Source organism: Prionailurus bengalensis, chromosome D4 (assembly GCF_016509475.1).
Source record: "Prionailurus bengalensis isolate Pbe53 chromosome D4, Fcat_Pben_1.1_paternal_pri, whole genome shotgun sequence".
Classification (NCBI taxonomy): domain Eukaryota; kingdom Metazoa; phylum Chordata; class Mammalia; order Carnivora; family Felidae; genus Prionailurus; species Prionailurus bengalensis.
Genome location: NC_057359.1, coordinates 10,144,569 through 10,158,326, shown reverse-complemented (window position 1 = coordinate 10,158,326; position 13,758 = coordinate 10,144,569). Strand labels below are relative to the sequence as shown.

General features: G+C 49.9%; 1 protein-coding gene across 2 annotated transcripts in view; it reads left to right on the top strand.

Moving 5' to 3' along the window:
• DMRT1 (doublesex and mab-3 related transcription factor 1) overlaps positions 1-9,435 on the top strand; it is a 111,122-nt gene extending 101,687 nt beyond the window's left edge. For both annotated transcript variants that reach the window (XM_043565381.1, XM_043565380.1), the window contains exon 5: positions 8,289-9,435. In XM_043565381.1, coding sequence (XP_043421316.1) covers positions 8,289-8,443 — 155 coding nt within the window. In that variant the 3' untranslated portion in view covers positions 8,444-9,435. The remainder of the gene's footprint in view (positions 1-8,288) is intronic.
• The last annotated feature ends 4,323 nt before the right edge of the window (positions 9,436-13,758 follow it).

Here is a 13,758-nt window from a genome sequence, read left to right as displayed (position 1 = left end):
ACTTTGGGGCAAAACGTCTCAGAATATTTCTAAACGAAAAGCTTCCTTAACCGTGCATCTAAAGCTGCATATCTTAAATGTTTTGTTAAACAGCACGTTTTATGGAAGCTGATGTAATCCCAAAGTGAAAGACAGGCCACAGGCTGGTGGTTTAGCCAGCAACCGAGTTCCTTTCAGGCCTTAGGTTCGAAGGCAGCATTCACTGTCCTTTGCCGACCAGCCCTCCCGGTGGTGGTGTGAACTCCAAACTTTGATCCTTTTTCTTAGCTTCAACAAGATGCCCATCAAGGTCGATGTTCCCATCAATTATATCACCCATTAAGGTCAAAGCATCTGTGATCCTTTCTTCCTCTCAACGTGAAGAAACACACAAGGCTACTTGAAAAAGTTCTCTTGTTGCAAAATAATCTGGACAGAGCTGAGCTAGTTTTTGGCATGGCAAATGCCCCCCGCAGCCTGCTTTGTGAGCGTGAATCCTTCTGTATCTGAGAAAACCGCTTTCCCAGGATCGCATGGAAAACCTCCTGCAGAGATGACTTTTGAGCATCTGGTTTGCCTGGTCTGCTTTAGTTTCTGAGATTATATTCCGTGTTTATGCTCTGTTTGCAAATGCAGCTGTCCATGTGACCACCCAGTCGCGGCGCCGTTCTTGGACTTGAGCTGTGTTTGCATTGCAGAGTCCCCAGGAACACGGTCCCCATGCTCACTAAGAGCCGGGCTCTTTGGCCTTGGCCCGGGCTGAGATCCTGGTCCCAGGGTGTGTTTGATGTGGCTTTTCTCTGCCTCTGTACCCAGGCTTTGCTTAGAGTCTGTGCAGTAAACACAGATGGAATTCAGTAAAACCCTTGCAGTTTATAGCCCTCAAAGCTGGTTTTAGGCTTGCGACTCTGGCCAGCGTGCGAGTTCGCCCCGTTCTGTGGTTACGGCGTGTCTTGCGAAGACTGAATTCCACGGTCTCTCCCACACGTTTGTCATTATTAAACACCCACTGTGTGCACTGCCCTGTGCCAGACAACGTATGGTAGATGTTCTCCATTTCAGCATACCAGATGTCTGTCTTTGACCTGTTTTTGCAACGAGGCTCTGACGGCTCCACCTGCTTCAGCTCTGACTGCTGACCTGTTGACCTGGCTTCTGGAAATCCTATGTGTAACGCCAGTGCTGTGCACGCTGCTGTGAAAAGCACAGACTCACAGGCCCCGGGGTCAACTTGGAATTAATTCATCGTAACTGTCAGTATCTTGGTGTGTGCAGAAGGGTGAATAAAGTAAAAATCCCCTTTCCCTGAACGTCAGAATTGAAACTTGTCTGAGAACACTCAGGGATGTTTGGGCTGTGTCATCACTAAGTCCCCCCCCCCCTTTTTTTTTCTTTCTCAACCAGAGTTAATACGAATCTTACTCATTTCTTGATTCTGTGCCGGGCAGTGGGGTGCAGAGTCCCTGGCTTCTTCCCGCAGAAGTTTGCGCACTCCTGCGGGGTTGGGGGAGCGGCGGGGGCTTGTCGTGACTGACGGGTGTGTATATTCTGCAGGTTTGCCAGCCAACTATTTCGTCAGATTCCGTCTCCTCGATCCTCTGGTCAGCTTTGTGAGACACACGGTTATTCTCCTTTAACAGTTAAAGAAACCGGGTCTCAGGTGTTCACTGAAGTGCTGGTGTCCGAGCTCCGAGCTCGGGGCAGCGGGGAGGGGGGTGGAGGCCGGGAGGCGGTGCTAGGGACAGGGGTCACACAGTGCTGAAGTCCCGCTGCCCTAGCCAGGCCCCGCGTGGGGGTCACCAAAGCCTGAAGCTTGGCGGGATTTGAATGTGGGCTTTTCGGCGGCGTCAGACTTTACAGAGCCCCACCGCTTTGTGTAGAACCATCTACTCTGTTCCCGTTTCACAGACGAGGAAACTCAGGCACGGAGAGGGTACGGAACTGACCGAAGCCCGCATACCTAACAGGGGCTCTGCCCTGTTGCCCTCTGAGGGTCAGCCTCCGCCAGCCCAGCGAGCCCCGTTCTCAGGGCTCCAGGTAGCCAGTGATTGAAGATTGGGAACCAGTGAGACCCCTACTTCTTTTGGGTCATCAATGCCTCTGCCCAGGACTTCCCAGAGTTCCCCTTTTCAGACAGACTTAGGCTCAAACACAAGAGAGTCTTCCTGCTTCCAGATAGTGCTGTCTTAAAGGGATGGTGTCCAAAGGATGCAAACCTGCATTCCTCTTCCGGGCTTTCTCAAGAAGGCAACTGTATATGTGCCCCAGGATGAATAGACCTTGTCCTAAATCCCGATTGAATTCCTGCACCTTCAAAGGCAAGAATCTTCTAACTTTAAGACCTTAAGACTGAGACTCGCAGACAGATAAAATGAAGCAACTGATTAATGTTACTCGGTAATTATCACAGTGGCCTGTTAATAGTGTCATTTCACAGATGGGGAAACCGAGGCCCAGGATGCTCCCGTCCATCCCCCGGGCAGCGTAGGGGGTTTCTTCAGAGTCTGCTTCGTATTCAGTTCACCGAAGGGCAAAGGAGGGCAGAGTCAGCCAGTGTGAGCCTTTATCTCAGGATGTTGTCACCTAAGAGAAGTCGAAGCCACGCTGCACAGTTTTGAGACGCAGTGTATTTTGGTTAAAACACACTGAGGAAATGTGAATGTTTGGATTGTGTGGGTCACCAAAAATGCTGCCTCCCTCGGGTGGGCCAGCCCTGATGAGTTAACCCGTCATGTGCTCACTTCAGAAAGAGTTCAGGAATGAGTGAGTCAGCGAGAGAGTCCTCCACTACTGATGGGGACAGTTTGGGGTCAGGGAGCCGCCAGCAGCATCACCACTGCTGACGGGCAGGAAGTTTTGGGGTAGAGGTGCGATGGGTGGGGTCCTTGGAGGTGCCGAGCCCGTTAGGGCTGCTGTCGCGGGCACACTGCTAATTCATGGGCTTGCTCTGACACTCCAGTTGGTTTTATGACCCTGAGCAATAAGCCATGTAGTCATTCAGGAGTATCTGTCTTGCAGAGGGGGCGTGGGGGGCGTCTGGTCCGAGACGATTCTGCCCCGGGGTCCCAGGTCGGGTGCAAGGCTGAGTGGAGTCCTTCCTTCCTCTCGTTTTCGTTTTTTGGGCACTACATTAAAACAGTCAAGGATTGTTCCCTCTGTGTTGAACTCTGTAGGCGAGTAAGGGAGAAGGTTTGACATATCCTGGCCGATTTTGTGGAGTGGTAGGATGAGCCAGCTGGTGGGCTGCAAACCGCCAGGCCAGGCTGTGACTCGGGTCCTCAGCCCCCCCCCCCGCCCCCCCCCGGGGGCCCTCACTCTCTCCAGCGTGCTCCTGAAGGGTGCTCCATGGGCTTCTGCTTACTTTGAGAATGAAAGTGTTCTGGCGTGATTTGGGGAGTTGTATCTCCTTGTTATGCAAGAAATTTAGAGGGACGGAGGGACTGTTAATATTGCATAATGGGTACTTTCTCTTACGCGTTCACTTCGTTTGTAGAAACGGCCCTTCCCAGGGCTTCAAAAGGTCGTGAGGGTTCCGTCAAGAGAGAAGCAGTGACCTGTGCCTGCTGCCAACCACAGGAACCTTCCTTTACCGTGGCTCGGCCACTTGTCTCGACAACATGCAGAGCACAGAGCCGGCCCCTCTCAGCATCGGTGTTAGATTTTAGAACTGCCCGTGAAGATGTGTTTTCAAGGAAGGCGTAATCCTCAACAGCTCTCTCTTGTCACTGTCCTTTAATTACACTTAGGTTGGGGGAAAAAACACACTTAATTGTTTCAAAGATTTTATATATATGTATATATACATATATATACACACATATATATATTTTAGTAAATACATAGTAAATGGGAAGATTAATAAAGGGCTATTTTTTCTCAGCTTGTGGTTTCTAATTACATCAGTTACAGCTTTGCCCTCCCCTTAACTGGAGTGCAGGCATGAACTGGAAAAGAATGAACTAATCCGTGATAGATCGGGTTGAATAAAGATCTCCATTCATATCTTTACCTTTTATCCCTTGTTCCGAGTGCCAAGAATTAATGCTGTTTGAAAGTACAGACTGAACCTGCCAAGCTTCGGACTGGCTCAGATAATCCTAATTATTTTAAACGTTAGTGAGAAGGGGCAGCAGTTTCACAGCGGAAAAGAGTTCCATTGTGAAACATTAAATATCTGCTAAGTGGTATTGATTGGAAGGGATTTTATTTCCAAACACTACGGTTTATCATGAAGCGGAAGAATTTGTTGTTTGAGAAATTTTCATTAGCTTTTTCATCAGACTCCGAGGCCAGCACTTTTGTTTTTCTCCCTGTCCCCTCGGAGGTGAAGAGTTGCTAACAATTGAAGAATGCTGCTTGCATTCTTATTTTTAAGTGGTTTCTTAGTGGGCGTTGAATAGTATTTAACATAGAGAGGAAGAAAAATTTTTCTCAAGCATGAATATCCTGTTTTCTCACATCATTGGAGGAGAATTATTCGTTCCAGCCCACTGACTTCCAACAGATCATTCAAGTTAAAAGTCAGGGGTCTTTGCAGTGTCGAAAGATTTAGCAGTTAGAGTGGTTTTTGTTTGGTTTTTTTGGTGAGGTGGGTTTTGGGGGTGGCGGTACGGTGATGGTTAGATGGCGTTGCTGCCATTATCTTAAATTTTTTTCTTTTTCCCCAGCACCAGGAAGAGTGATTATGTGCAAGGTTTTTTGCTTTTAAATAATAGTAAAAGAAAGCCCCTCCTTCGGTGGACAAATAGGCTACTTGAGGGAAAACAGATACTGGGCTTGCTGGTTCAATCAAGGGTCAGCCCCGAGGTCTCCCCACCTTTCACTGGAACCGGAGAAAAGAGCAGATGGGCAAGTCTTCCTTTTTCTTACTTTTTAGGCTCTACCTCGGTCTCCAGAAGTCATTCCTTCCATTTCTGTAAATGCTGGGAGCCTGCCCGCGATCGAGGGGTAGCATAATCCTGAATTGTTTATTGCCTTGTGAAAGCTTCCTGCCCCCCCTCCCCGAGCTCAGCTGTCCCCATCCCCCCACCGCCCAGTCCCAGCCCGGAGCGAAGCACTGACATCTTCAGTGATGCAAATAGTCGTGTGTTGAGCATCTCTGGGCCAATTATTCTTTCTTTCTTTGGGTTTATTCCCCAGAGTGGAATTACCGGGTCAGAGGGGATGAACAGTTTTACGGTTCTCATTACATGTCACTAGATTGCTGTCCAGAAAGACCGAACCAATTTCTAGTGCTACCAACACTGTACCTTTTCTTACAGTCCCACTGACACAAGGCATTAGCATTTTTACAAAATAATTAAGAGGAACCTTTTGAGTTGAAATGAGCCTTGTGTCAGGCTCATTAAAATCAACTTAAAAAGCAGAAAGGATAACTCTGACTTTGGAATTTTTAATTGGTATAAAATGATTTACAGTGACCAATTACTACTCTTCCCCCAACAGAGTTTAATGAAGCTGCATTAAAACGGAGAGTGTACCTTTAAGGACAGTACTAAAACACATTTTGGACATTCGTCTCCAGGATAACACTTCTGAAATCCTTAACTACTCTTAGGAGGGGGTCACACAAAATGAGTTCAGCAAACACTGTCCCACTGTTCAAAGACGATGCCAAGCCTTGGACAAAAGTAAAAATGACATCGATTTAAATTTTGAGTGGAGAAACCCTGAAAAATGCTGACACTTTCCAAAACCGGTTGAGTTCCATTTATTTGCATCTTCCCTGAGTGCAGTCATGGATTAGGAGTGCTTGGAGCCTCCCCCGTCTCTGCAGGTGACACTGCGTGTGTCTCTGTAGCCTGAGTCACAGGAATACTTTCCAAGAAAACACGCACAAGGCAACTGAGGGCCAAAGGGAGCTATCCCCACATTTCTTCCTTTTGCAGAATTCCTGCCCCTCCCTTTTCTGGTCACGGATCAGTTAAATGGGGGTAAGAGGTGCACGGCTGGGGTGGAGGGGCATCTCGTGGGTCAGCTGCTGACTGAGGCAGAAGGCAGGCCCAGGGCTCAGAACGTGGCAGAGAGCACTCACTCACTCCTTTCTGGCCACTGCATCAGTCTGACAAGGGTCAGTTCTTTTGCCTCCTTAAACTCGCCGCCGCCCCACGGAGATGAGGAGGGTTCCCAGGCCATTGTGGCACCCAAGGAGGGTGGGATGGTCCAGGGGGAGCAACCCAGGGGGTGGTGCTGACAAGTGCCACACGCACGGGGTCCCCTCCATCAACCGGCGGGGGTGATTCTTTCGGTGACTGGTTTGAGGATTAAGTATTTCATTACAGCTTGTGGCATACAGGAGGTAGGGCAGTAAACCTTCTCGTCCCCAGCGCTTCCAGACAGAGAAGGTTCCATCACTGGTTTGAGGTGGGTTGAGGGCGGTGGGCAGATAACTCATACCCTCTCCCTGGTTGGTTCTTAGATGGCTCTCCAGATCTTTGTGTAGTTCCAAGATGTCAGAGCAAAGTGCCGCCTTTGGAAAACATTTCTTTGTATATACAACGTGCTGTGTATGTAGCACAATTCATAAATCATCTTGGATTTGTGGGGATTTTTAAATCCTTGTAACAGTTCAAATGTAGCCTTTATGGACTGCAGTAAAATGAAGGTTTCAGGTTTTTTAGGTTCCCAGTTGTTTTGGTTGGCGTGCATGTGTATGCTTTGTTGGGGTCTGTAAAGTACTATTTAACAGCGCTCCACTTAAAAAGGCTTACACACTATTACCCTTGCTTTTTAATTTCAGTTACTAAGCAAATACTATCAGTATCAAAGGTAATTGTTTGTCAGGAAATTGCCCAAATTGTTTTTCAGATTTATTCACTAAGTTTCCAGATCATGCCTTTCCTTCTTGGAGGTTTTGAGGCAGCCCTACAAAACTCTCCGTTCTTCTGTCTATCCATCCATATGTCACGTTAGAAGAAAGGAGCCTTCTGAGATAATTTGGTCCAGTGGAGTGGTTTTAAAGGTCCGCTTCTTAAATCCTAGCTCTGCTCTTTTAGTTCTGTGTGTTTCCACTAGCCGCAGCAAACCTTTTCCAAACCCATAACAAGCGTAAATAGTGTTCTCTTGTAAAAAGGTCTCTTTTCAGCACGGTAATATACCTTATTAAATCCCAAACATAATAAGTATTGATGGCAAACACATCAGGACTCGGTGCAGCTTCTACGATGATTTAGTTCCCTACAAATGACTTCAGCACTCAGTTCCCAGTGCATTTTGCTAATTACATCATAGATTTCCCTATTGATGAACACAAGCTGAATTAACACAGGAGCACTAATGTACCCTTTCACCATTATTGTTGTACAAGAAGCCGTGGCAGATGCTGGCAGTTAGTTACACAAACATTAGTATTAACGATTGGCCATTTGGAATTGGTGACAAACTACTGCCCGGCAGAATCCTGAGGCTGAAACCAATCAGGAAGTTAATGAGGAGAGAAATTGCCACTGCAGCTTCCCCTTAATTACGTTCACACTAGGCAGGAAGGGAGTTCTGGGGGTGGATCTGAACTCGGCTAAGGTTAAGAAGGTCAGAGACCCTTTTGCTTAAATTTTGTATCTACTGTGGCTTGTGAGGTTGCAAACATTGTTGAGCACGTTTAGCATCTTTCATATTTAATGTCAGTTTCCTAGTAGAGTTTTATGTTCACAGATTTGCTTTTAAAATCTTTACCTGACTTCTGTTTTTGTGAAGGTATTAAACTTTTCATATTTTGTAAAAAGTTTCCCTCCCATTTCCTGCTTTTTGGTTTGCAGAAGTTATGTAAACAGCAAGTGTTTGTCCCTGTATATCGAAGAGAAATAACAGGAAAATTGATAAGCTATCACCTTTGCTTGCTATATGTTGAAAAACTTAGGGTTACCTGTCAAATGGTGGAAATACATGGGTGGAGTCTTGCTGGGGGTAATTTGTCAGACGGATCATTTGACAAGACAAGTTCTATTAGCATCCTTTACATAAAGGGGAGGGGTTCAGTGAAGGGTGGAAATAGTTTCCCCAAAGAGGGGGATGCAGATTGGTTATTTTTTTTCCTTATGCACATAAATCCAGAATTCTGCTCCCTAACTTTCCCTTTCAAATGCAAACAGATAACTGAATAGATATTGTGCAGAAATACTGTTGTTGTTGGTTTTTTTTTAATTCTAAAGAAACGCTGGGGGTTGTAATGACTGCCTGTAACCACGCTTTGAACGCAGGATGGAGATGCAGAGCGCCTCTATCTTTGTTGAAACCTCACCGAATCCTGAATGTAGAAAGACTGGCTACTTTTAACGTGCTCTTCTCCCTCCCTGTCTTTCCCCACGACCCAGTATTCTCGCCGCCCAGCAGTCAAGATTCTGGCTTGGTTTCCCTCTCCAGCAGCTCTCCCATTAGTAACGAGAGCACAAAGGGAGTGCTCGAATGCGAGTCCGCCTCGGAGCCAAGCAGCTTCAGCGTTACTCCGGTCATCGAAGAGGACGAGTGAATGGTGCCCGATGCTTTTGGCGGTTCACTGGGAGTAGCAGGTGTATTCCATTTAGACACGGGGTTTGTTGTTCATATTTTGTCTTGACTCATGTCGACTTAACTGTTGAGAACGTGTTTGGTTTCCACTCCTTAGAGCTTAGCCCAGGGGCCAGAATGTATTTGGAATAGTTTAGGATCCAGGACTACCATCCACAAGAATTAAGTGCTTTGCTCACGGAGTTAGATAGTAGTATCCCCTCCACCCCTACTTTGTGGATGATACTGGTTTACATTGTAGTTTTCAAGAAATACAGTAATTCACTAAAGTAAAGCAGTACATTTGCATCTCAGTGTGTCATGATTAGATATTACCTCTGATTTTAAAATGAAATCTTAGGTGCCTTAGACGTTTCTATTTTAGTATTTTAATAAAGCTGCAAAAATATAAATTTAGCCAAATACCTGACCAGTGAGAAGAAAAGAGCAGACAAACTTAGTGATTGTTTTAGAAATCCACAGAAAGAGTAAATGGAAATACGGTGTGTTTGTGTTGCTGTTGGAAAAGCCGAGCCCTACCCCACCCCACCCCCCCCCAAATCCAAAACATGATTGAAATACAGTCAGAAAAAGAAAGCCCCTGAGAACCACTGCCCTTTCCATAAAGGGTTATTTCAAAACAACACAATTGAAAGTAACCTCAGTAATGCAGAATTCCTGGATTTGTTTCTAGAATAATAGGAGAGTTTATCATACACATTCCTTCTGCTACAGGGGAAAAATAAATGGATGCAATCTAGACTATTTTGTAACCTTAGGTTGTAATCTGATTTGAAAATAAGTACATCTTTAAAAGTTACTACAGATTTCTGAGTTCATTACTTTGTTAAAAATTGCTTGTGGAGTACTTCCTTATGTAACAGAAGCCATCCTGAAATGAAACTAGTCTAAAAAAATTCATTGTTCTGTGTAGTTGCAGCTGTACCTGAAATAAAAATGTTATTGATGACTGAATTTTCTTGTGTGTATATTTGGTGAGCGGTATTAAACAGGAAAAAAGAAATTACTTGTATTTTCTTCGCTCTGTGCTTTGAAAACATCTATTTGATTTCACCCCCATCTGTTGTAATCAATAACCTGACCATCTTGTTTTTTATTAAATGCACTTACTCTTAATTTCATCCACCAGTGGTTTTAGAGAGAATAATGTGGAGTTACCTATATAGGTTTGACATTATAAATCACTTCTTGGGGCTGAATCGTATAGTGGTATCGATTGATCCTGATATATCACAGAAATTTACTGTCACTTCTGTTTTCAATTAAAGATACAATCAGTCAGATAATGACTTAATTGGATTTTACAGAAGATTGAGTTTTATTGCCCAGTGCTTTACGAGTTTAGTTAAGGAAGATCATTTTATCACACTTGTCAGGCTGCTGCTACTGCAGCCGTGTGCCCTTCGGGGCGGCTGTAGCTGTAGCTATTGTGGCGGCGACGCCAGAAGGCTGCGGGTGCGCAAGGAAGGGACCTGGCGGCGGAGTCGCCACCTCCAAGGCGTTAAGGGTGGCTTTTCTGAAGATGAAGATACTTAGTGCACTTGCTGGCCACTGCCCAGGCTCCCTACGTTTTTTGAATAATCCTGGCTTCCGCGGACCCAGGAGTCTTCCAGTTCCAGCCTTTCTGTATAGATGCCCCCAACACACGGATTTTGCGGGGTGTTTTTGTTGGAGAAGTCGGACACGCCCCCTCAGTGGGGCGGGGGGGCGGGTAGGGTGCCTCCTCTGGGAACGTGCGTCTTAAGTGTCCCTACGTTTCTGAAAAGCCAGCGGAGCGTGGGTAAACTTGACAGGGCGCTGCCAGAGATTTGACCCAGCATCTTCTGGGCCCCTGGTGCCCACCCCTACGTCCCCAGGGACGGGCTCTGGTATCTCCCGCCGCGCGCATCCCGGCCTCCTGCCGCCCTGAGTTCGAGTTCTACTCCCAGCTGCCGGCACCCAGGGAAACAGGCAGGTCGGGTGGGAAGCGCCCGTCCTTCGGAGAGGCCCCTCCTGCCGCTCCCAAAACCCGATTTGGTTCTGAATCCCGCTACCCCCACCGGAGGGCTGCTCCTGGCGCTAAAACCGGCCCCGGGCCACTGCACCTAGGCTGTTTATTCCTGACTGCTAGGGAGGGAGCCAGGCCGGTCCAGGGTGCTCAGCTGTAGGAATTTAGCAAATTCTGAACACCAGTAGAGCAACCGCGGGAAGGCTTGGTTGCTCCATTTTAACAATATTTGAATACACACATTTGAGCTTTGATCCCTTGTAGGGAGGCCTGTAACAGCAAGGCCGCATCCCCCCTGCAGGCGATATCCCTGGAGTGTGCGGTATACACGTATGCCCAACACGTGTGTGCGAGTGCGGACGTGCCAGGCATCCCGTGAGCATCTGGCGGACGGCCGGGACAGCCCTGAGCACTTAGGAGCGCTTCTGCTGCTCCAACGCGGGGAAACCGAGGCAGGATCGCCGCGCCTTCCCCTCCTGGACGCTGGGCAAACGAAACGCGCCGTCTCGGGCTCCCGCAGGAGCTGCGGGCGAGGGTGACCGTGCCCCTACTACATGCGGACGCGGCCCCGGGCGGGCGCCTCACTCGGGTGCCCCTTGCTCTCACCCTTAATGCGCTGCGAGCCCCACCCTGCGGATCTAGGGCCTCAGGGAAAGCTGCCTGAGAGGCCCAGGGCGACCTTGGTGACACTGCTTTCTCGCTGCCAACGCCACTGCCACACCCGTAGCGAGGGTTCCCTCCGAAACCCACACATAAAACCTCAGTTCGGGGCAGGGGTGGGAACCAGACCCGCCTAGCCGTCACCATTGTCCCTTGCACCTCGTGGAAACCGAACTGCTGCGCACGCCTAAAAATCGAGCCCCTCTCCGCTTCGGGTGAACTCCAGTGCTGAACCGGTTTCACACGTACACGTATATTGCACCGCATTTTGATGTTTTGCACCAAGTGGTATTAAAAGCGCTTCGTGGAAAGCGCTATGCGTCTTAAAAATACGCCGAAGGTCAACGGCTGCAAGGAGAGGGATCGTTCTCGGCTCCGTCCCGTCCCGGCGGGAAGTGGCCCGGGGCCCGAGGCCTTCGCCCCTTGGCGCGTACACAAGGACAAGGCCTGAGCCCAGCTGCTGCCAGCTCGGCCCGCTCCGGCCACTGCCGACGACTCGCGATCTTCGCCGGGGAAAGACGCCTCCTCCCCCTCAACAGAAACGAGAGAGGCCTTCGCTCAGCCACTATTTCGTCAAGTTCTCCGCACTCCCTGCCCCAGAACAACCGGCAAACTTTCCAACAGTTCAAAGCTGCGGCCAGGAGGGCTGCTTAGGACCCCAGGCGGGGGGGCGGGGTGAGCAGGGTAGGAGGCGGGGCGCTGGTTGGGTGGGCGGAGCCTCGAGTGCTCCGGAAGTCGCCCCGCCCAGGAGGATTCCGAGCGGGCCTCGAGAGCTGAGGGTGTAGGGGTCGGCCCCCTGCCGTGGGGCGCCCTTCGGGTGCGCCACTCCCAGCCTCCCAGCGTTGCTCTCCCGCCTCAGGTCGGGCCTCCGTGCGTAGAGTTCGCAGCCAGGTCCCCTGGGGTGCGGGCCGCGTCCGCCGTTTCCCATTATCCCCGGGACTCCCTGGGACGGAACTGGAACGTGTTTCTGGGAAGGCCGCAGAGCCGCCCACTTTCCCCGCAGCGGGGCTTTGTTACGGGGCCGCGGGACGACAGCGGGGGCGGAGGGAGAAGAGCGTTCTGGAAGAGTGGCTCGTCCTGGGGAAGAACTGCACCGGCGCCCCGAGAGCGGGCACTGGAGCAAAGATTCTGTGCCCCTTGAACGTCACTCGAAGTACCTAAAAAGATTTCCCTGGCCTTTTTGTTTGGTTTTGCTCTGAGCGTTCAAGTCCAAGGGAAACAGGATCTTTAAAATGTTCTCAGGTCCGCGCCGCTCTCGTTTTCCTTCGGAGAGTACATGTTGCTTTTCCCCCTTTGCTCAGAAGGCGCGCGGGTTTGCAGGCCGCCCCACTGCGAGCCTCTAGCGAGGCGGGTAGGGACGGCACCGACGCCGCAGCCCACCCCGGCCTCCCGCTGCCCCGCGGGGGTGAGTAGGCAGGGCCCAAGAGCCCCACCTCTGCGCGCGGAGAGGGAGCGGCGGCGCGCGAGGCCTGCGGGGGAAGCGGGCCGGGGCCCTGGCCCAGTGGGGAACGCTGCGAGGTCGCGCTTTTCCACTTTCCCTTGCGAAGCGCGGGGCAGAGGTCGGCTTTCAGTGGGCCCCTCGGTTAAAGCAAAGCTAGAGCGACACCCCCCCCCCCCAAAGGTGGGGGGCGGGCACGGCCTGGTGTTTGGGCTGCGTTTGAGGCATCTGCACGGGTGGGAGCGCTCGTGCCCAGGCACGACCCCTGCTGGTTTCGAGAATTCGAGAACGTGAAGGAACGAACGGGCACCTGCACTGTCTGCACAGGGCCTGCGGGCTGTTCTGCGCCCCTGTTTGCTTAAGAAGGCTTCGGCCCTTTAAGATCTTCAGGTCGCCCACTGCCAAAATGGCGTGGGGACGCGACCGTCGTGGACCTTCTTTATGTTCGGCCGCGTTTCCCGGGCCCACCAGACCCAGGTTCACTCGCTTCCCCCCACCCCGGCCTCACGTGGCCTCTGTCCTCCACCCCGCGCCCCAGAGGGCGGCTACGGGGATGCTATGGGAGGTGCGCCGGAGTCTCTTCCCCAATTAATTGAGGGAGAACAAGAGCATTATTGTCACCTCAAGAAATTGGTTGCTGGTTGCCCCACCGCCTCCCCAGACATTCGTCCCCCACTTTCAATTTGAAGCTGGCCAAAGGGCGATGCCTAGAGGCAGGGACGGGATGAGAGATGAGAAGTTCACGCGCGGGCAGAGGGGGCTCGTTTTCTTGCATTTTCGGGGCTTTCTGCAAGCCCTGGCCTCCAGCGTCACCATGGTCGCGATTAAAAAAACGGCAAAATAGGAACCCTGACCTCCCCCTCCATGAGAATCCAGCAAAGCAGAAAATTTTCTGATGCATTGTACATCCGGGACAATGTGAAACTGCCCTTTTGATAAGTGGGTGGTTTTTGTTTTTGTTTTTTGTTTTTGTGGGTTTTTTTGTTTGTTTTTTGATTTTTTTTTTTTTTTTTTTTTGCGGGGAGGAACATCTACCAGGACTCCTGGATTTGGAGGCAGAACATCCTCGGCTTCTCAGCTAGCACATCTGCAGCCCCAGCTTTTAAATGTGTACACGCCATGAAATTGTAAGCTCAGAGAGCGACAACCACATACGCACATTATTATCTTTCACCCTTTTCGCTGTTAATAC